The 22,998-nt window shown below is 50.6% G+C and overlaps 7 protein-coding genes across 7 annotated transcripts; 3 read left to right on the top strand and 4 right to left on the bottom strand.

The window, feature by feature from the left end:
• Positions 1-950: 950 nt before the first annotated feature.
• PMZ80_004595 (uncharacterized protein) lies at positions 951-3,184 on the bottom strand (the record flags this gene model as incomplete). The annotated part of the gene is made up of 5 exons (XM_064873019.1): positions 951-1,099; positions 1,149-2,162; positions 2,212-2,320; positions 2,365-2,720; positions 2,770-3,184. 5 exons carry the CDS (start codon positions 3,182-3,184, stop codon positions 951-953), a joined length of 2,043 nt encoding a protein of 680 aa, XP_064731677.1.
• Positions 3,185-7,172: 3,988 nt separating this feature from the next.
• PMZ80_004596 (uncharacterized protein) lies at positions 7,173-7,592 on the bottom strand (the record flags this gene model as incomplete). The annotated part of the gene is made up of 1 exon (XM_064873020.1): positions 7,173-7,592. One exon carries the CDS (start codon positions 7,590-7,592, stop codon positions 7,173-7,175), a length of 420 nt encoding a protein of 139 aa, XP_064731678.1.
• A 302-nt stretch (positions 7,593-7,894) lies between these two features.
• Positions 7,895-8,224, bottom strand: PMZ80_004597 (uncharacterized protein; the record flags this gene model as incomplete). Its single annotated transcript, XM_064873021.1, has 1 exon — positions 7,895-8,224. The coding sequence occupies one exon, from the start codon at positions 8,222-8,224 to the stop codon at positions 7,895-7,897; it is 330 nt and encodes a 109-aa protein (XP_064731679.1).
• Positions 8,225-9,380: 1,156 nt separating this feature from the next.
• Positions 9,381-11,731, top strand: PMZ80_004598 (uncharacterized protein; the record flags this gene model as incomplete). Its single annotated transcript, XM_064873022.1, has 3 exons — positions 9,381-9,978; positions 10,030-10,375; positions 10,639-11,731. The coding sequence occupies 3 exons, from the start codon at positions 9,381-9,383 to the stop codon at positions 11,729-11,731; spliced, it is 2,037 nt and encodes a 678-aa protein (XP_064731680.1).
• A 1,485-nt stretch (positions 11,732-13,216) lies between these two features.
• PMZ80_004599 (uncharacterized protein) lies at positions 13,217-17,212 on the bottom strand (the record flags this gene model as incomplete). The annotated part of the gene is made up of 1 exon (XM_064873023.1): positions 13,217-17,212. The coding sequence occupies one exon, from the start codon at positions 17,210-17,212 to the stop codon at positions 13,217-13,219; it is 3,996 nt and encodes a 1,331-aa protein (XP_064731681.1).
• Positions 17,213-17,592: 380 nt separating this feature from the next.
• Positions 17,593-18,177, top strand: PMZ80_004600 (uncharacterized protein; the record flags this gene model as incomplete). The annotated part of the gene is made up of 1 exon (XM_064873024.1): positions 17,593-18,177. One exon carries the CDS (start codon positions 17,593-17,595, stop codon positions 18,175-18,177), a length of 585 nt encoding a protein of 194 aa, XP_064731682.1.
• Positions 18,178-18,618: 441 nt separating this feature from the next.
• txl1 (Thioredoxin-like protein 1) lies at positions 18,619-19,763 on the top strand (the record flags this gene model as incomplete). The annotated part of the gene is made up of 2 exons (XM_064873025.1): positions 18,619-19,141; positions 19,327-19,763. 2 exons carry the CDS (start codon positions 18,619-18,621, stop codon positions 19,761-19,763), a joined length of 960 nt encoding a protein of 319 aa, XP_064731683.1.
• Positions 19,764-22,998: the final 3,235 nt, after the last annotated feature.

Below are 22,998 nucleotides of genomic sequence, written 5' to 3' on the forward strand. Positions count from 1 at the left end.
GGTAAGCAGTACACAACCTGAACTTGATGTCCATTTGCTCACACCTGAAGGTTATCGCACGTCTTGCTTGCTCGGTGGGCCCAAGCCTCCGCCAGATCCAAACGGAGGTGGCAAGCACGTGGCAACAGGCTCAGGTGGTCCTTCCAAGCCGAAACCAAAACCGAGACCGAATCCAGATCCAAACGGTCGATGCATCGGCGCCCCGCCGAAACCACCAGGGAAGCCGAAACCAAAACCGCTTCCGCCGCCAGATGGTATGTACAGCATCATACACGGAGTCTTCACGATACTGACCTCTACATAGCATATGAGCATGCAAGCAGAAGTTTCGCAAGCCCCACAATGATCCTTGCGTACTAGTCTAACGCCCGGTGCTGTGCGGCGTGCGGAGAGTGGACAGTATGGCCATCGGAGAAGGTGGTGGTACGTTTGGATCCTCCGCATTGGTATACTCGAACACAGAGAGACACCAGGCATTCGACACAGGCTTCACAGATGATCAAGCTCTGCTGATCACCCACAACGTTATTGGGTGGCTTATCGTGCACTTCAGGCGTTTCAGGCGGAGTTTCCAGTCGTCGGAGGCATGTCTCTGGGTGTGGTTATGCTGTTGTGGCGTTTCTGGCAGTATATGGGCTAGGTTGCGAATTCTTCCGTGTTGTTTCTAACATTGCCTTCTTGATTGTCATTAACAACTCAGACTTTGGGAAGATGGCAACATCGCTGTTACAAAGATTCGATCTGGAAAGGTGCTGCACAGGCTGATTGTTGGAATTGATTAAGCCGGAGCGATGGGTTGTCAAATGTATGAATGGCATTGTGCAGCATGAATTCGGCAATATTTTGTATTCTAGAAACTTGAACCGGAGATCATTTTGCTGGTCAGGATGTCATGTAACGGAATCTCGATGTTTGGGGTCCGCGCTCAGCCATAGAATATGGTACAGGCCTCATGGGTGGTAGGTCGCCCAATCCTGCGTTTGAGGCTCGAAGACACACTTGTAGAACTTCTTCAACACTCTATCGATATTGGTTGCGCCGAATGTGCGCTCGTTGATCTCGTCTGGTAGCTCTGTTGGAAGGTCTTGGAGGTTTCCACCTTTCAACATCATTAGTCTGATGTTTGGAAAGAGGCTATGATCACTTACGGTGTTCTCGATATGAAAGCTCGAACTTTTCGTACAACCCGAACAGCTTGGCGCGATAGGCTGATGATCGGTCAGAAGGCTCATCGTCGCCCCATCTTACAGTACCGTTGAACTTGTAGTCCCATATCTGTAGGACAAGGTTAATGATCCATCTCTCGATCTCGTCAATCTGTCTATGAACTGCTCGAGGGTTGGCGTCTTCACCTCGTAACTGCATCGCGACGGCCTTCTCAATTGCTTTGCTCTGTTGAGATGCAGCCACGATCAGCAGCACGATTGATGTCGCAAGTATCCTATCACGTGAATACTTCGTCTGTCTGCTTGCTGCGCACAGCTCTTGCAAACCGCGAAAAGTCTTGCCGACGCATGTCCTGAAGAATGGGAATAACATGGCCTTGACAAACCGGTCGACGTGGATGGGCGATACAAATATGAACTCTCTATCGTAGAATTGTTCGAGACCTGTCCTGTCCACCACACCTTGAATGTCCTCATGCGGCACGTAGAAGCTATGCCCCAGCATGTACGCGAAAACGGTCGACTGCAAACCACTCTTCAGTGCCGCACATGACCCCCATTCGACTTTGTGGTAGAATTGGCAGACATCGGCAAAGACAGTTCTTGGCCAAGCTTTGCCATATTCCTCGCGGAAGAACGTAAGGTGCCACTCAATGTCCTGGTGCATTTCCGCACAATCAAGCCATCGGCGAACTGACCACCGGAAGTGCTTGACGTAACCAGCGGAATTGGCATTGTTAATGGCAGGCACAAGTGGCGGACTCAGAATCTCGGTCGGCTTCACCTCGAGCACTTTCCCGTCGGATTCGATGGGGAAGGTCGCTTTGCTGATGTCTTTGTCTACACGCGGTACAAACCTAATGACAGGTATTGTTAATTCAGGGTCGTCAAAGTATTGATGCAATCGAAGTATGAACGGCTGGTTCGATGCATCGCGAAACGGATCCGGCATTCGATTGCGGACTTCTTTCAGCTCAAGATGGCCGTACATCTCGTCTGCAACATGTCAGTGATTTGGTCGACTCTGAACTACCTCAGAACATACCAGTGAAGAGATGAGTCCATCTGTGTTCTGGCAGTTCTGGCATGCACGGGAAATCAAGGGACCGTTTGTTTTTGCTTAGACAGGGCTTACAAGGCCGCCGCTCCTCGCACTGTACACTGTCAAACCAGTCAAATGGCATGCCGGTCTGCTCACCTTGCCCTTCAATACATGACAGCGTTCGCATGCACGCATTGAACGCACACGCTTAGCGGATGCTCGTCCTTCGGGTGAGAGTACTCTCTTGCGGCTTCGGCTATTGTGTTCATCGTCGAAATTACAGGTATCTGGCGGCGCTGGATGTGCTTGGCCCTCTCCTTTTGGCCTGATTACTCGATGTGGCTTTCTAGGAGGTTGTGGTGATTGCACCGATGCCGGATTTGTTTGGAATCCTGCCTCTGAAGACAAAAACGCGTGCCCAGTTGGTGAAAAAGTACTGTGATGGGCGTTCGCCGAGAATGTCGGATTCAGCATATGGGCATTGTCCTGTCCTGGGATGAAGCTGACATGGTCTGTTCTTGTTTAGTCAATCAGATCGGCTTATACGATGGGTGTTCTTACGCGGAGGTGCCGGAACCATTGCCGACCAGTCAGTTATGCTCGCATCGAAGGTCTCATCAACCATGGAGGGATATACATCGAAGATATCTCCTGATTTAGCTTCTTCACTAGTCATGTATGCAGAGAGAAGCTCTTCTTCACCGGCCCCTTCGTAGTAATATTGTGTTGACATGGGAAACTCCATTTCTGGTGACATTGCAGGAGGGAATTCGTGATTTGCTTGTACAATGGGTTCGCTACCAAAGGGGTACATAGAATACTGAGAGGCGCCATTGAAGTGTTGACTTGACTGTCGGAAGATGCTCTGCGCGCCGCCATGCGCCTGGCTGTCAACGTTATCGCTGACATCGTCACCTGTTGAACCTCGTGACCGGACCGGAAGCGAAGTATGTGGGCTTTCGCGGTGCCTGGTCATGGTTCGTACATGTATAGGCCAGCCAGCGTCAGGACGATGTGGTTTGGAGCGCTCGCGAGTCGTTGAACAATGCCAGATATATGTTGTCGAGGCCTTCACCTCTATCGAGAAGCTGCATTCGCGTATTGGCTGGAGTGAATCCGGTGAGTAGTAATCATGACTTGGAGTAATACCCTTGAGCTGCGCTATAGGCTTGGGAGCTGCAAGCCAGTTGCTGAGTCTGACAAAACCTTGAACCATTACCGACTCTAGACAGCGTCTATCACAAGCCTAGATGCCAGCGAACAGCTCGCGGCGTAAGCCATTCCGGGCCAAATATCTCATCGAACTTGCCGTAAATCGCCCAGGAGCCAATCAGTTACGGGTAAACTTGAGAGCTGTACTGCACCAGCATAATTGTGCATATCAGGCATATGCGGGGCGTAAACGACCGAGTTTTTGCTTGATGGTAAGTCGCAGGATACACAAGCGACTCTCGTCTGTCTTTCGCAACTTAGCCTCTCTTGTCAAAGCGCTGTTATTCGATGCACTAGTTGCAGCGCTCACGAGCAGATTTGAGCATGCAGTGTGAGCTACTTGTACTTCCCCGTCTGCGTGAGAGGTCGTCTAGACAACGGAAAGTCTCGATGTAAGAACACCTAGAGATGCAGCTATCGAAGCAGCAGACTGCTCCGTTATCTGACTAACGTACAGCCGATGATGTGCTCTTCCTGATTCAGTAAGGATAGAGATGAGAACAAGATACAGATGCAGGCGTTACGAGGACCGAGCAGGAATATGATATGATAACTGGCTCTTCATAAGTTTCCGAGCTGGAGTGAGTGGCTGGGAACTCAAGCACTAGACGAGCCTATCGAGGACCGTAAAGACTGGGCGAGAACGGTGCAACTTAGCTTTCTAAAACGCAGTCCGAAAGCTAAAACAAAAGGCCGAGGCGCCGACACCCGACCCCAATGCTCGTGACACTGCAGTCATGCAAGCCCGAGCACATTTGTGTAGAAATTGCGACACTGATCAGCTGATGCGAGTCCCATCAGACGCATCTTGAACGTTGTACCTGACGAAGTGGCAGAGTGATGCCATTAAGGGTATTGAATGCATGGCCATGCTTGTGAGATGCCGATGCAACTGACCTTTCAGCTCAACCGAGCTGAGCTCCACCGGATGCCTACCTGATGTCAGCCTACATAACCAACAGCGAAGTTGCTCATACTACAAGCTTCTATCTGTGTTTGAAGTATGCCTTGTGTCTGCCTTCGAGCTCTTGTTATTTATTTATCTTCCTTGACGTTCGATGCTTGAAGAAGAGGCAGCAGAATCTCGCACGTTCGTGAACTGATTTAATATGCCCATTATTGTTCACATGCAAGGAGTGCCTCTTGTAACGAGCTAGACGACTAACCGAGATGCATGGCCGCATAGTTGAAGCAGAAGTTCCATTACTTCAAGTCCCTGTATATCTTGTGGGCAAGTTGTTGCAAGCACTGCGAAAGAACGACTTCCATTACAGGCGACAGTTTGGCACCTGACCGGTGTGTTGTCGGCACGTGCTGCCAAGGTGCTTCGGCCCCCAATCAGATAAGACAATTCGCGCTTAGCGGCAGTTGACGAGGTTGATCAACCTGTCCGATATGCACCTCAGAGTCATTCTCATATTTCAAGGCACTTTGTCTCTATCTAGCTCGAGGCAGACTACACTTAGCTCAAAGACGAGTTGCGCGCATGATCGAGACCGTGCATAACTATCTTCTTTTCCATGATTTTGATGTTTCTGCGTCAGTTTTCTTCTCCACGCTTCGTTCAGATGTCACAACACCATCCTCGCTTCTATCGCTTCGCGACTGATGAGGCTCTGATGCGACGCTGTTGCTTAACACTGCGCAAGCACTGCCCTTCTATCGTCTTCTAGAATCTTGCCTTTCTCGCAAAAACGCCTTCTTGCCTGAATCGAGCCACTCAGATTCCTCAAATCAGCCGGCGGACCTCGACGATATCTCATTTCCTGACACGTACAAGCCCCATTGATTCGGCCTAGATGAAGTGGAGGTTTGGTGCCTGAGCTTCGACCAATACTTTTGCAGGGCCGTCAAATGAACCTGTTGACTTTCACAAGTTCTCGAGTCCATTGCTACATTTCTCACGGTCGGCGATTTCACATCCCCTCATTGCACTTTTGGTCTGGTTCTTTGAGGCTCTTTTGCTTGCCAAAGTTCTTCGCATTGCCGTCACTGACGGCGCAGGCATCTTTAGGCATTTCCATTCTGCCTCAGGTCTTTGCCCATTGAGAGCCTGCAGAGCCTTCGTTACCTGGCATCCACCCTCGGTGCTGGACCTTCTGTTGCACCTTGGTGTATATGGCGCGTTGGACATCGTTGTCTTCTGCTTCAAGTCCGTACTGTGGATATTTTGGCTTCGTCATTCGAGTCATTGTGATGTCGAGGCTCGTTCGTCGTCGTCTTCTCACCAATCGTTGCCTTGCAATTGCCTTGGACCTCCTGCCATGACTCTTCACTTCTTCGCCCACGTCCCATTTCCCCCAATATCTCTTGACGACTGGCAGTTGCAAACGGGCTCGCTGCCTGCCACCTCTCCACAAGCACCTCTCGCCCTATCGTCGCCTCAGGCAATAGGCAATATCCAAATCACCTCAAGCATAGCCTCCAGCCTATGGCACAAAAGGCCATTGCCGTTTGCTACTCACAGAGACCTATGAGAGGCAGACGGAGAGTATAAACCTCCCTCTTGCCACATTGTTTCATCTTGGTCCTTCACGGACAGCAACTAAGCAACACCACATCAAAGACACAACCAGCATCTCACTCAGACATATCGGACACAAAGCACAAGACATAACAGGAGAGACACATTGGAAACGCACTCCTTACCTGAGTAAAGATGGTCCTCATAATATCGAAGACGTCGTCAAACCATCGAGGCGGCAACGACAAGCCCAAGCCAAGGCCAATCGTTCGTGAGTATTTCGAGCTTGCGGTCAACGACCTCATGCTAATCTGCTTTACAGCATGGAATAGGTCACGCGCACCGAAGCCCAAGCCCAAGCCGGGCCCAAAGCCTTCGGTGCCATGGAACTGATGTCTGTTGACATGACCACATCGGTGGTCATCAACATATACAACACAACAATGCTTGACAGACACGAGTCGACAAGCAAGAGCACGCAAATATCACGCCGGAAGCTCGACATTGTCTCATCTCTAGAATGTATTATATTACCTTCGTCATCGCCACGCGGCAAGAGATTGCTGAGGGATTGATTTCGGCATAGCGAGGAAAGGGAACCAGGGAGGAGTCCGGAGCATGGGGACATAGCAATTGATGGTGCAGCCGGCAGCTGTGTATAGGTGTTGAGTGTAGCAGCATAGTCGTGCCGGTCATGACTGACGAGGTTGACTTTGGGGAAGCTGAGCTTGGGAACTTGCATACCATCTATAGATCGCGAAGAATCGACGCAACTTTTTATTCAGATGAGCTGATGAGCCTGCTGTGCCTTTTGTATGTCTTTAGTGTTCACGAGACATTCTCATGCTGCGAGGTGTGGCAGGTGCTGATAGGTCAGGCCTGCAGATGGATCAGTTGACCTCTGGTGTAACCATTTCCGGAACATACTTCTATGCAAGATGGCTTCCTGCAATACCGAAAACGTCCATGAGGGTGTCGGGCTCAACCAGTATGCATTTTCAGATATCCCATCCCTTAACGCTGGTCCACTGTAGGATTCCAAATCCAACGTATTCGGGGTATATCCCGCGCTGCAATTACGTCCTAGTCTTTGAGAGGCTTGGTCGTATCAACCAATACGATCTTACCGCCCGTACAAACCACTGATTCTTCATCGGCAAGAGGGTCAAACGCTGTGCGGCACGCTCGTTGGATGGCCTCATACCGGTCGGCGACTTCTTTGACTTCTATATCGGCGCTATGCTAGTCAACAACCATCGGATTGTGCAGCGTAAAGCGCTGCAACTTACTACATCAGACTTAGATGCGGCATGTACTCTGCTTTAGCCCAGTCTCTAGCCCGATCCATGTCACCGTTCTCCACCCCATAACATCTGCATGCGGCAGCAAGTTGCACAAGCCGGTCGTCATGCTTTGCGCTCAAGGTAAGTTTTTTGAAGAACGGCTCACCGGGTTCGATGGCGTCCAAACAGATCTGAACATCTTCGTTGACCGGTTCGTCTGAGAGAGTAAGGCTGTCAAGCCACTTCTGCGGCTGGTCTCCATATGTGCTTGATACTTCGATCGAAGATGTCAACGTGAGATGCGGGATGAATTGGTGCGCCTTGACCGACGGGAAAAGTTGCGGAATCGTTGATGAGATCAGCTCCTGGGCAGCTGTATTGAACTTCGATGGCTGGGGTATCAACCACAGCGATGAGCCAGGCATCTTCACCGGTCTTGACTAGCGAGACTTGTACCTTAGCAAAGAGATGAATATGCGCGCGGACGATGAGTGTTGCTCCTCATAAAGAAGCGAATCTAGCTACTACTAGGTAGTTGAGACAAAAGATTATGCTACTAATGCAGCTTAAGGCTCAACAACTTTGCCAAGTTTGAACATGCCTGCATCTCATATTTCTGAGGTGTGAATGATATCGTACGGACCGTGTTTGCTATGAATACTTGGACCACGAGCTCTGGCACATCTACCACCACACCGAGTCCACATCCTCTCAGCTCTTGCGTCCCCTAGTGGGAAGCTGTTTTCAAGACAGGTCCAGCAATGAATACTGGCTGCTTGTTGCTGAAGTTGGGAACATCACCAAGCACTTCCTTCGTCTCTTCCGAGCCCATAGCCTTCTGCAAATCCTCTGGTGCGTCCCAGATCAAAGTGGCCTGTGTGCTGTATTGTGGTTTTGCCCCATCCGGTCCAGGCTGGAACTGAACGACCCTCCATCCCTTGAGGCCGTACTTCTGCCACTTGTCGCTGACTAGTGGCATGTGGGTAGACAGGTAGTAGTCCATGTTGAAGGTAGCATCTTCTTCGTTCGGGTAGAGGACGGTGACTTCGACTGTCATGATGGCGATTTTGTGCGCTTTTGTTGATTTTGAAGGCTGTCTGGGATGCTCTGTACTGCTAAAACAAGATAGGAGATCTGGTTCTTCCTTTGCAATGAATGGGTGCGATTTCAGACTGTAAGAGAGGAACCAAGCAACTTATACAAGTCCAACATCCGTCGTTTCAGCCGAGCACGTCCGGACGAGGGGCAGTGATCTTAGCAGTACTTTCTCAGGCTTACCTCCCCGCACCTTCAGGTCCATACAGAGGATGCCGACATCTCTTTCGGAGTCGAGGGGCACAGAGCAGTGCCTCGGTTCCGGTCGAGAGGCGAGCTCATCTCATGGAACCACATGCGTGCTGAGGGAGGAATAAGTCTTCAAGCTGCGACTCGGGCCAGCTGCTTCGAGATCGTCGACACGAGAACTGCGCTTCTGGCTTGGTGAATAAGACGAACAGGTTACATAAGCAAGGCAGATCAGTCCGGTCGCGCATGTATACTCTTATGTAAAATCGTTCTCGCATCCCTGTTCATTTTCTGCCTTGCCCCTCATGTGCTTACCACTGCGTGACCACAAAGTCCGGCATACGTGAGACCGGCAGCGGATGTGACAATTTCGACTAGGCGGATTGAAATGGAATGGTCGGGCAAGCTCAAAGAGTCCGGTGACGGTTGGCAAAAGGTCTTACCCTTAGTGGCTTCCTAGCATCTCGCCCTTGCGATCTTGCCAAAGCTGTTAACCGAAGTGGAACCTTACCCGCGAGCGGCCGTCTGAACTAGAGCCTAGCGTGATGGCCGTCTTTGCTTGGGCACACTGAGACACTGTGTGAGACGACTTTGCTGACATCTGTGCACGCTTCTTCTTATGATCCACTTCAACCGGTCAATATGCAGATGAATTATTAGGCTTACGCAGGGCAACAGACTCTTTGCCATGGCCATCCGAATTTGCGAGTCTTGATGGTCGACGTTCCGTATGTGGGATGAGACTAGCAACTTCCAAGTAACTATTGAATATAGCAAACCGGTGAGTCTGTCACGTCAGCTTCGCCATCACAAAGCAGCTCACCTGTCACTATGTGGTAAGAAACGCGTCGACCAAAGATAATAATGAGCCGGCAGCCTGTGCTGCTGAGCAGCATTAGATTCTCTCTTCGTTGCCTTGCCAAAAGATCATGACCCAACTAACATATTACCATAGATCAGCCTTCTCAAGGCAGAAGCCGGGCAGTCAACGAGATCCAAGCCTTTCTCCCGACTCCGCTTCGGAAGGCGATGCTCACGTCTATATGGCAAGAGTTAGGCGTAATTCTCAGACAGGGCGCAAAAGGCACGGCTCCGAGCAGCCAGAATCGCAGCGAAGCATCCGACCCAAGGCAGTAACGGACGCAAATCACCTGCTCGCTCAAACGCAACCATACTCACAAGCGACATATGCATCAGACCATGCTGTGCAATACCGTGGCATACCACCGCCACCCCAATTAGTGACCTCTAACTGGGGATATGGACAGCAACAGTCTTTTGCCGATGCCAGAAGCCCAGAAGGCCTAGGCTCACCCGAGCACTCGACGGCCGGCTATAGCAATTATGAATCGTCTTCCTTTGCCTCAGACCGAAACAGAACTTTATCGCCTCTTGAGTATACGCCGACACATTCTGCTGTATCGGTCGAGCCAGCTGGTAGCCAAGATGGTCTTTCTGCTTTCCTAAGCAATAAAAAGCGAAGCGATAGTGGTTCTACCAATTTCCTTGATAGGACTCTCCATCATGGTGCGTATTCCAATTAATCAAGTCTTGGCCTGTCCATGGTAACGTGATTAGGCGCCTCCGAACCCCTCGCCGGGATTGACGCGATCTGCGATGGCGATCTTGATGACTGGTCATTGCCGAGAATACAAGAGTCCGCTCCACCATCCTCCATGATGCTTCCCTCCGGACTGCAACATGTTCGTGATCTCGACGAGCCTTGGTCCCCATTAGAGGTTGAAGACGGAGGGGCATTTGGTGGCCCGGCTCCTTCTAGACCTTCTCATCCTCCAAGAGTCACGCAGACGCCGGCACCGCCGATCATCCGCATGCCATCTCGTGGAGCTGGAAGACCTGGTCGAAGGCAAGGTCCTTTGTCCCTCGAATCACGACAAAACGCCAACGATGTCCGCAAAGAGAGGTCTTGTTTGCGGTGCTTCGTCTACAAGGAGACGTGCGACACCAGTAAAGACGTCTGTCAGAATTGTTCGAATAAGCAAGCTAGGACCTGGAAGCTTGGCTGTGTGCGTCCTCGCTTGATGTTTCGAGGCAGTTATCTCTTACCAGGTCAGAGCGAACGTTACAAGGAAGAATACGATGCTAATGCAAGATAGATGTTCTAGCAAGCCGCCTGGAACGCCGTTATGTGGATTCATTCATTCAGCACAAAGGGTGGACCTGCAGAGACAAGCCACGATTCGCTATCTCGCTCGACATTGGCCTCGGCCCACCCTTGGTCCTTCCGGTTAGAGAGTTCCTGCCAATCGGAGAGCTCAACAGACCAGCTTACCTTCCTGTCGAAAATGGCAGCCAGACAACTGCCGTTCCTATCACCATGTATGATCTACCCGTCGTCATTTCATGTGACAAAGAGGAGGAAGCTGCTAAACACATTCGCGGAACACTCCTGAGATGGTTCCAACGAACTATAGACTGCACCCAAGAAGGCGATTGGGCCTGGCATTGGTTCAACAAAGGGTCTGATGCCTTCGCCGGCAGTATCATGAAGCATATATGCGACTACTTCAAGGGCGACATCCCGCAGCACAAGATATTGAGGGATGCTTTGGCACTCTCCTTCTTCAACTACATCTTCATCTACTCGTTCAATGTACCTGACAAGCGCGTCGATGATGTCCAGCGAAACCTAGAGTCGCGAATACCTCAGGATGCAGAGTACATCAGCCCATCAATCATAAACCTTTACGTCAAAATGCTAATGCTTCCTCCACTGCGAGATGTGGTCAAGCGAACACTGAAAGCACTCGAACTTCTTCTTCTAGAGCAGCAAAACGCTCGACAATGGCGGCGCGACCTCATATTCTGTGTCTCATTCATTGTCCTCGCCTATCTCGGCCGCACCCAGGTTTCTGTGCTTCAATTCGCCAATCAACCAGCTCGAGACAGCGCTACAGTGCTCACTCACCAAGCCGCCACTCAGCAAGTTCTTGAAATGGAACATGAAGTCGCAGACCTCATCATCAAATATCACGAGCAGTTCTTGACGCCTAGTCCTCGGCGCAAAGCCTCAGCCGCCGTTGCCACAGCCGCAGAACAAGCATGCGAAGAGCACGCCCAGAAATTTGGCTTGATGGAACGGATTCAGAAGATCAAGGCTGACAACCTCAAGAATATGCCCAACTCACTCGATCCTCAATGCGACCATGTCGGAGATTTCATTGCCAACAACACCAACCGCATTTGCTGGAAGTTCGTCCACGCGGTCATTCCCGACACAGGGTTCAAGAGAGAGGCTGACACTGCTATGGTCATGTAAGGAACGGCGGAAAAGCCTGTTACGGGTTTGTGGTACCTAGCCATTGCACATCCTCCTTGTCGTCCACAGCCAGGTCTCTGGCATCGAGCTCGGGACACAGCTCTACTGCTACTGCGCTAGAAGCAGCTCCATGTCTTAGGGACTCGGCACAGTGCTCCCACGGCTACCACAATCTGGGTGTCGTCAAATGGGAACTACCATCGCAACATTCGGCCGCTGCAGATATCAGGTCGTGTCGATGGTTCCATACTCAACGTTCTATCACGTTGCTGAGCTTCAAGGTCTGCTTGATGTGCAGCCTACACATCAGGCACCTCATCATGTTTGGGCAGTTGTTGCCCTTGCACGTCGGGCTTGGCGTCTGCGACCTCGAGACCAACAACACGTCCAACGAGCCTGGCTCATACCATCTGAGTTGGCCCCTGGACAGGGTCAACAAACCGTCTACAACCATAACACCAAAACAATATACGTTGGTTCGGTACAGGAGGGACCGGAACCTGTCATGCTCTTGCCCTAGTAACAAGGCTACACAGAGGGAGGCGGGCTCGATGGTGGGAAGGACGTGCTTATTAGTGGAGACATACTGGACGAGATTGGGAGGCAAGCAAAGAAGTGTTCCAGAAATTAAGCAACATGAAAGTTCTCGAATGGCTGGACTACAAAGCACCTCGTCCATAGTAGGGCAGTTGAGCAACGGACAGCCACCCAGCGATAGTCGACGATGATATTGACGGGTCAATTAGTCTTCGACAGTTCTGTCATGCGTGGGTAGGAGGCAGCATGGTAAAATTATCCTAAAAGCTTTACAGACTCTTACATGTTGCCATCGTACGTCCCTTGCCCCCAGCACCCGTACAGTACACGACTCGCAAGCCCTTCTACTCACCCTCATCCAGATGTTCCCACGCGAGCTACAAAACAAGAGCAGCTGACATTCATCACGGGTCATAAATTGAGCCAGCCTGCGACCAGAGCCATGACTTATTACAGCGAACCTCGTCTGCGTCTTCACTGCCACCACCACATGTTCATTTCATGCGACAAGCTGTTTGCTGTCCCCCGGACATGGTATCTGCCCGAGCATTCAACCAAGTGTCACGCATATCTGAATTTCCGGTCATCGTGGGTATGTTGATTCAACAGCCTGTGCTCTCCTTAAATTTCCTGTTTAACGTTAGAAAGTGCAACGGCTGCGCCCTGCTATCTCATGACGTGCAGCAAGTTGACCTCGTTCCTTCCCTCGACGTTCGCGTCATGCTTGTTGATTAGCTCGTACAGTAGGGGAGCCAACAAGCCAAAGCAAGAAGCAGTAGTAGAATAGCGTCATGGTAGCACCACAAGATTCTGATTCAATTGGCTAAATTACCGCTCGGCATCCAACAACCCTAGCACTCCCACCAGTCAATCCTCATCCGGCTGAACCAACCATCCACCATATTCATTATTCATGCGCATCACAACCAACAAATCATCAGTTGCCAATCATACCTCCGTCTCAACCCCCTGACCCTTCGACCCATGATGAAACAAATCCCCAACTTTGCTCCCCGCCCTCTTCGCCTTCCCAGTCGCCCAATCTGCAGTCCTCACCCCCCTCCACTGCATAATCCCCCTATGCTTCCGATGCAGCTGCTTATGACTCTGCTTATAATCTTGTATCTGCGCTCTTACACCCCTCGAGCCATCCTCCTGGATGTCCTTCTCACCCGTCATTTTGTCCGTGGCCTTCGAGATGGCATCCTTCACGGTGGCGACTGGTGCTTTGACCTTCGAGAATCCACCTGACTCGGCGGGTTGGACGTCTGAGTCCTCGGAGGAGGTATCGGATTGGTTGGTGTGAGTGCGGAGTTTCTTGCGGGTTGCGGCGTCACCTGGGTCTTGGTCGTTGCCGTTGGAAGTGGTGGTATCTGAGCGGTCTTTCCGGTTCCTGCGAGGGCTATTCTCGCTTTCTGTCGCGGTGTCGTAGTCGTCATCGTCGGCGTCGCTGCTGTCTGCTTCGTCCGAGAACTCATCCATGCCCTCGTCGTTGATCGTGTCGAGACATTCCATGACGTTTCTGACTTCCGAGTTCTTGCTTCGGGCTGCATGTTGCTTGTGGTAGCCTGATAGACCTCGCCAGAATTTCATGGTTAGCTCGATCTCGCCGAGGGCTTGTTCGTCCTGCTCGAGACCTTTGTAGTCGCAGCATGCTTCTGCTCGTTGGAGGTTCTTCTTGCCTCCTTTCCATACCTTCAAGGTCTTTGTTTCCTCCTCGTCATCGACAAGGTCACTCAGCCACAAGACTGCGAAAGCGGGCGTCTTGTCTGGGCCGATGCTGGTTTTGCGAAACTCAATGACCATTGCTGATGAGTAGCGCTGGCGTACGGCGAGGAAAGGGTTCTCACCTTCACCCCTGCGCTTCGATTGCCATTGGCCATCGCGAGGGTGCAGCTTGGTTCTGCTGAGGTTCGTGCGTATTTTGATTCGATCGTGCTCGAGGCTCTCGTTGAAATCTCCCTTTGGTCGCACGGCGCCTTTGATTTCGAGAGTACCGTAATCCCATCCTCGTAAGTTGGGCGGAAGCTGGAGCTCGACGCTCCTCCAGACCAGGCTGATTCTTGCTCTTCCGGAGCCGACTCCACCAGCAAGTGGGTAATTGTTCATGATCTGAGAGCGTTCTTCGAATACCTTACGCAGTGGTAAGAAAACCACTCCTAGAAGTGCATCGTCTTCTTTTTCTCGGGAGTCACGGCAGCTGATGATGATTTCTGTTGTGGTCCAATCCTTGACAAATCGTTCTGTACCAGCATTGAAGAATGGCTTTGCATTCTTCGGCTTGGTCCTCGTCTTGTAGATCTTCTTGTGGTTCATTATGATGTTGCAATAACTGTCCGGTAGATTGGTGTCGGATTCGTCCTCCTCATCACCGTCCTGATCGCCCTTCTCCTGCTTTTGCAGTTTTTGGACCTCCAGGCCAGTAATATTGTGAATCTGAATGCTGAGTATACCTGATCGATGATCGGGGCTTGGCGGTGCCGAAATGAGCATATTGTCTTCCTGCTCCTTGTAATCCTGGACTTTCTGTTGGTGAAGTTCGTCGTTATGCTCGCCCTCAAGCTTGGCTTCTCGTAATTTGTTCTGTGCCATCTTGCTCACGTAGTTTTTAAGCTCTTCCTTGGACCGAATGTCCTTGTTGTGTGTCTGCTTCTGCAGTTGCGTATCTGTAATCCTGGTCTTCTCGAAGTAGCCGACTGACCAAGTTAACGAACCTGGCATGTTTTCTTCAGTATCGGCGCCTTTGAATCTATCCTCCCGATCACACGTTCTGTTTTTTGTTTCTTCGTTGTGCATCAAGTCATGCAAGTCCACCTCGACACGACCCAGATCATCATCAGCAGACCACTTATCAGAATCCCAAAGCTGCAGTCTCAAATTCTCATTGGCATTCAGCTCATCTGCCGACACAAGTATGCTAGCCCATTCGTGCCACTGCGGAGCTTGGTCGTCCTTTACTACGCGCGTTGATGCAACTGGCTTGCCAAACTTGCCCCACGATACAGTTACATAGGAATCGCTCGAACCTTCGAATGGTCCAAAGCCGCCATCGCCCTGCTTAAAGTCGCGAGCTTGTTTGATGAAAATCCAAACGACTCCTCGAGTTGTTGTATCCTTCTTGTAGTCCTCTCCCATAAGCATCTCCTTGAGATCTAAAGTCAAACTTTTCGGTGCAACATATTCTGCCAGCGCTGCATCGATGGCAGATTGAACAAATGATGAGATCAGGGGCACATCCATGAGATTGAGACTGTGCTTCGAAAGGGGCACGCAGGAAAGATCGGCTTTGGGCTGACCGAGAAATGTCAAGGTGCAGATACTGAAAAAGGGCGGATCCGGCGTAAGCTGGAGTCGCAGTCGCATAATGCCCATGATACCTCTAAGTTCCACCCACACTGGCACTGCGATGCCACCGGGCAGGTAGAACTTTAGGTAAAGGTGGGCGTTCTTCGCTTTGCTCGCGATCGACCTTCCAGACGACCTGGTTCTGTACGCAAAAGCAAGTTCCAAGTTCATGAAGTCGCCTTCTTCGGCCTCCATACCAGCGCGCATGGCTTGCTGTTCCTGTTCTTGCTGCTTTTTCTGCTCTTCCTTCTTGTGTGCATCTGAATCCTCATCTGGCGATTCGCCATCATCCGCGGATTGATCTTGTTGACCTCCATCCGGAGTAGTCCTGTCACTATTCTCTTTCTCCTTCTCGTCCGGATTCTTGAGCTGACCTTCGTCACCAACAGATTGGCTAGCTGCGCCAGTTGGCAACCATTTGATGCCCAGAATTCGTACTGCCTCGCTGCCCTGACCCATATCGTCAACGCTCACCATCCTGACGATCTTGGGAAGAGAAGCTTGCATGACGTCCTCCAGCATGTCAACAAGAGAAGAGAAGAGGTCAGGGTTGATCAAGGGCCACACCGACGTTAACATGCTATTAAGCCATTGAACAGACTCAGGCAACTCGGATTCTGATCCGACGTGTTCTGCTTCCTGTTGCCGTAGAGCGTCCCATGTCTGGTCTTCCCAGATCCCATGTACTTTCTTCTCCAGCCAGCCCCGGACACCAAGGACCACTGACACGGCGGCACCTAAAATGAGCAATAGGACGATTGAGAGACTGGTTAAATGCCACAAGGTAGAGCGGCCCGATTGCAAGAACCAATGTGCTAGGAGGGCGCCCGATGCTAGCAGAAGAACAGCACTCAACCCCGCGGTCAGCGCTAATTTGTAGACTGTTGCAAGGTCTCTCTCGAGAGCCTCGAACGCTGGAGGTGGAAATGCCTTTTGCATCCCATTATAGCTGCGCTGAGACTCCTGACCTTCCTCGTTGAGCTGTTCGCGAGATTTCCTTGCGCCGCCTGTTTCTGTGCGTGGGGAGGACCCTGGTGGTGGTTCATTCTCCTGAACAGAAGAGAGATCCTTCTCTGTCTGATCGTATATGACGATAGGTAGATGTGTTACTGGGTCAGTGACTTCTCGGCCTCCGGCTTGTTTCCTCTTTTTCATTGCCTTCCTCTTCTCGCGAGGATCGATTGCACCCGCAGCTTGCTCGGTAGCGCTCTTGTCCTGTTGTTTGGATGACTTGTGCTTACCATGCTTATTTCGTTCCGGCTCTTCTTGCTCACCGTCATTGCCTTGCGGCACATCCCGCGTCTGCTGTTGACGAGGTCTCTCTTCATCGTTATGATTTGCAACTGGATATGGATTGTGCGGGCCTCCTTTCTGGTCCTCGTCTTCACCTTTCAAGATGGTCTTCGCCGCACCGTATGCTCGCCAGGTCTTGGAGTCGTCCTGTGGGTCATGTTGGGCTTCTTCCGTCTGCTTCTGCGAACCTTCTAGTTCCTTTCGATGTTCCCTATACCCTTGTATCGTCGGGATTTTATGCCTTCCAGAATGCGGCTGCGTGTAGTTCTTTCGTGAAGCCTCGTCTTCAAGGTTGGATTGCGACATGACAAAGACACGTACTGAAATAGCATACTACTGGACACCAAGGATATTGGAAGCAGTTACGGCAACTGCACCTACCTCATGATTGAGCTGTTCACACAACAGGATTTCTACATTATCGACTCTGCGAGTATCGTCATTCGTGCCAAAAACGAGTTTCACCACCAAGGTTTGCGGAGTACTGTAAGTCGGCGACGATCGCAGCAGAAGGCCAGTGATCGCGATGATGACGCGTTAATTCTCCTCCAGAATGCTGACTAAGTTCGGGTTAAACAAGCGGCCTTCAGAACCAAGCATTTCTGTCTTCCAACTGTTCGAACTGCGCTATTCTACAGTACTTGCAGACATTCTGGCACGACTTCCGCTATTGACTATCTCGATAGATGTCGCCATCAGTAGCGAAGTCGAGTGAGAAGAGCGACTATTACACCATCTTGGGCCTTCCTGTCCCGAAACGCCCAGGAACTGCCCAACTTCCCTTAGATACACTGAAATCTGCATATCGCCGGACATTACTCCTTCACCATCCCGACAAAGTCGCAGCCCAGCAGGCCTCTCAGAAAGCCGCACTGAGTCCTGATCGATATTTTACGGTCGATCAGATTGCCGAAGCATATGAGACGTTGTCCGATCCTGTATCGAGGTCGAGGTACGACGAGGATCTGCTGAAGAATAAGGCCAGGCTTTTGGCCCGTGGCAGGTCAAAAAGCGGCGCAGGACTAGAGACCTTCGACCTCGAAGACCTAGACTACAATGACTCGTCGCAGAAGTGGTCAAAGAAGTGTCGCTGTGGTGGGTCATACTCTGTCAGTGAGCAGGAACTGGAAGAGGTGGCTTCAGAAGGAGAGGTCGTTGCAACCTGCCACGGGTGCAGTCTCTGTATCAGAATTATTTTCGACACCGTAGATGAGGATAGTATTACTTCGAGACAAGTAATGGATTCAGAACATGACTTGACTCCTCTGTAAGGGTACGATTTCACCACTGGACAATATTACTCCGATCTCCGTATGTTGCAGCTGAGAAGCGGTTCATATATGCATGCTCTCCCTAGGATATTGCTGTTGAGACTTCCTGTACTACTTTCCTGGTGTATATTTATGATCGCATTACTCTACAATAGCGAAATATGTACAGTTCTCAAAAGTAATTGCCATATGATGCCATTGGAAGTTGCGACTGCGGAATTTATTTGACAATGTCTTCCCCACCATGAACGCATAGTCGCGCTTTGCCTGCCTTGCGCGACCACCGTGACTGCACTTTCGTTTCTCAGAACACCTCTTTTCTGACACTGGTGTCCTCCTCGGTGCAAATATCTGAACCTACTTGAGCACCGCACGAGGTTCAATTCCCATCATCTCTCTGTCCTCCTCGAAACATTCAATTTGGCCACCGGGGAGCACGCCATGGCCTCCAAAACAGTACACATTGGGTCAACGACTCAATTCTCAAACCTACTCTCCTCGAGCGCCATTGTGGTCGCAGATTTCTACGCCGACTGGTGCGGTCCGTGTCGCCAAATAGCGCCTGTATACGAGCAGCTGTCCGAGCAGCTCTCGCGGCCGAACAAGATCACGTTTACCAAGATCAACACCGACCAACAGCAAGAGATCGCTCAAGCATACGGTATCCGGGCTATGCCCACGTTCATGATATTCAGAAATGCACGCAAGATAGAGAGTATAGAAGGTGCAGACCCACGACGACTGAGCGCAGCCATCAAGAAGGTCGCAGAAGAGGCAAACAAGATTGATAGTGGGGCGGATGATGCTGCTGGAAGTTCGTCTGGCTCGCACTGGATCGGTGCAGCTTTGCCACGGGGTTATGAGGATGTGACAAGCCAGGTGGACGTCCTAGGCCTAGAACTGCTAAACTGGGAGTCTTCCAAGGGTGGCCCGAGGGCGCTGGTTGGAACAAGCAAACCGAAGGGTGAGTGGTACAGATCTCTTACCTGGTGTGCCCCCGAGCTCTCTGAATCTCCGCTGGACCATGTTCAGACTCTTTCGTACGAGATGAGATTTGGAAGGAAATGGCATATGCTTCCTGAAGACTCTGGCGTCCTCCCCAGTCACCAAATACCTGCTAAACGGACCATGCTAACTACGGTGTTGCAGAGAAGGATGAAAAGGACTACGTGGAGAGTGATACTGACGAACAACTCATGATATACATCCCATTCCAGAGCACTTTGAAGGTGCATTCCCTTCATATTACCTCCGTTCCGACAGATACAGACGATGACGAGAACCCATCGAGACCCAAAGTGCTCAAGATCTTCACAAACAAGCCACAAATCCTCTCCTTCGATGATGCAGACAGCATGCAAGCTACGCAGGATGTTACCCTAGAAGAGAAGGACTGGGATTCCAAGACCAACACTGCAAAGATCGAGCTGCGGTTCGTCAAGTTCCAGAACGTTCATAGCCTGGTCATATTCGTCGCTGAAAGTGAAGGAGACAACGAGAAGGTACGAATTGATCGAATTAGAGTCATAGGCGAAACAGGCGAGAAGAGAGATGGGAAGATCGAGAAGATCTCGCAGGATGAATAGATCATCCATTACGGCTCGAGGGGACGCTTGGCAGACCTCTGCCAGCGCAGCACTCAGCACGATGAAATGATACTTAGACATGAGCATATTTGAGCGTACAGGAGTCCTCCGAAAAGGCCATTCTCGATTCTTGGCCTTTCATCTGAGTTCAGCGCATCCTAGTAAGAAGGGCACCAATATCGCGTTCAATTCCACGTAGCCGTAGCCTCTCATCCTGCATGATCTGGTTAAAGGGTATGTACGATCCCAAGCATTTACGAGCTCAGAGCACTCAACGTAGCCACGAAGTAAGAAACATTCGCTACCAACGTCAAGGAGGTCATGGTGCAATTCCATTAATCTGTGCCGCCATTGACACTTGATTCTCGTCATCGGTTTGACTGGTCAAGCAACACAGGGTATAATAATGGCGGCGCCGCACGAAGGAAAGGAAAGAAGAAGTTGGCTTGCCAAAATTTTGATAAACATCGGAATTCGCGCCAAGGCTGGTGATCACGTGCGTCGGCACTGCAGCCTCATGATCAAGTTTGCGGACAAGCAGGACCAGCATCTTGATTCTTTTTGATGTATGGCTGGTGATGAACAATGCATTGCATTACAATAAGATAGGAAGAGAATGATCCTCATATCTGGGGACTTGATCTACTTGACAAATACTCTGAAGCCATGATACATGTTCACCTTCGACGACTCCACTGCAGTAAAGCTATTTTATTCATGCTTCAGCATCCTCTCTTCTTACTCTAGGAAGTAGCAGTTGGAAAGTATCAAAGCCAATCGCGAAGAAGCAAACCAGTCTACGGTACAATGTTGCCATGGTTGTTTGCAACTGCATTACATTGACAGAGCACGTTCAGGTTTTGTTGCAGATGTGGACAAATCCTCAACTAGGAACGTTTGGTACTAGGAGCGACTTGAGCTTCATGCTTGCTACATGTTTCTTGAGATATCTCCAACCGCATACTGCATGTACCTTATACACGTTCGTAATGAAAATAACAGATGTTGCGCTAACGATGGCAGTTTTCATGGCACAACTCACTGTAGCTAAAATTAAGACCTCATGGTGCTGCACGATGTTCTTTGCAACGGTTGTTCACCCAGTGGACTATGGCCTCAAGCGGGAGTAGACATATTCTACACCCAAAAATTACCAGAAATGTTGGGAAGATGATCTCGAGCGAGTCAGTCGAGGTTGGCAGGCTCATGTGACGGTGTGTCGGAGCTCATTCTATTCAACTCAACATCCTCCGCCCATACGACAGACCCTGCCTTTTGACTTCTTAGCAGCATCAGCGGTGTTTGGTCCAGTTTCATCTTGCCTGTCAGCGGGAGGAACGCTTGAACCATCAAGCCTGTCTTTTCCCGCGGTGTCCGTGGTGCCATCGTGAAGGAAAGAACGAGGTCAATGCGTCGGAAAAGCAAGCACGTGGAAAGCCCATCGTGTTCTTGTCCTGAGGGTCAAGCAAAGCGGCACTGACCGCTCTGAGGGTTCTTATCAAACAGCCGTGCCGTGCACGGCCTTTTTGCGGTGTTGATAGGCGTGCACTACGCGATCACGAGATCGGAGCGAGCTGCAATTGTGCACTGACCATCAAACTGCCTCGCTGGAATTGCTTCACCAGGATCATCCATCGGGATGGCTTTCCACTTGTCTGCTGGAATGAAGTCATATCACAAATCACTCTACTTGTATACTCAATCTGCGTCTGAGAAACTCCGCACATCCATATTGGTTGAGTGTAAGGTTTTCGTAGACGTGTTGTTTTGGTAAACTCAATCTGATCGTTACCAGATCTGGCTGCACTGCTGGAGCTCTGAGACCCAATCCTCAGAAACTATGCTGAATCTGGTCGACGTCTTTGACCAGGCCAAGCAGGTGGAAAGTTGCAAGCTAGACTTTGTGGAGAAACTCTTGCCATTACACGGATCTGGTTGAGCCATTTGGCGTTGTCGAGGTCGGTCCCACCATCTTGTGCCAGATGCTACGGTGCCGTAGAAAAGACGGACAGAAGCATGTGCTCAGAATCGACGCACACCTCCGCGTCGATGAGCAAAGGCCATCACGTTCCAAAGGCACGGGAAGCACGCTTGACAGATATTCCCCGAAGCCATGACCGATCAGATGGTGACTATGTGGGTATCCAATTTCCACGGAAGCACTAACAGTCCTCTCCGCACAGTCTGTCGTAAGCCACCAAGCCATCGCTACGATGTGTGCCGAAGCCTGGTAGCTGTAGGCTCAGATCCCGAAGTCGGCCCTATCCATGGCCTAGAAGGTGGGTTAACTTGGATAGCTATGGACACATGCCGAAGTCTCTCGTACGTACAGCGGCGCAGTGGCACACCTACTCAGTAGTAGTGATTACGAGATTGAGGCGTGTTGGCTTAGGATCCAAAAGCTGAAATCGAGGTGAAACATATGCAAGAAGAAGATCCTTCACGTCAGAAATTTCCTGAAACATGAGCTGCATGTCTATCACTGCAGAGCAGTGGCAAAATTGTATCGTACCTGCATTGGTGTTATGCGGCTACTGAGAGCTGAAAACGCGTTCCTGCGTTAGAGCTGAGGGTCCAGCTCTGGGGGTTTTTACGGAGTAAGCCAAGACAACTTGACACTTTTCTTTGTGGTGGGCAAAAGCACAAGAAGCGATAGCCCACATTTACCCATTTTTTATCCCAGTCATCGAATCGTTATCGAGCTTCTGGAATTACAGTAGCAGTGCTCTAGCGAAAAGAAGTAATTTTGACCATGTCTTCGACGGCGTGGTGTCTAACGGGCGGACTGTGCTTACCCACGAGCCGCTGGAGTGGCTATGGACCGCACTGGATCTTCATGTCGAGCACGGTGTTCCGGTTCTTTCTGTGGTCTTGCGAGGCCATCTTAGACCTAAAGTTAGCTGCCGAGAGCATTCAATAAATCTATGCAAACTCATCATGCTCAGCCGGCGTTGAGAATCAAAGTTGTCAGGCAATTTGCGAGTGCACAACGATTGGTAGCTCATATCCCGTCTTTATTATATGCTTGCACACACAAGTCATAAGGTGCATACTCACCCGCTGCACACTGAGGTCATCCAGCAGTCGAGTCCCCCATCTCATTATTGACACAAACCTAGAACCCCGGTCACTTGGCCTGGTGGCGTTGCACTGCGGGTGGTACGTAGCATGGCCCAAGCGAGATCCTATCGTCGATATCGATAACAGTGCTATCATGAACCCGCTCCAATCACGC

The sequence above is a fragment of the Knufia obscura genome (assembly GCF_036327395.1).
Source record: "Knufia obscura strain CCFEE 5817 isolate CBS 148926 chromosome Unknown scaffold_4, whole genome shotgun sequence".
NCBI classification, from domain to species: domain Eukaryota; kingdom Fungi; phylum Ascomycota; class Eurotiomycetes; order Chaetothyriales; family Trichomeriaceae; genus Knufia; species Knufia obscura.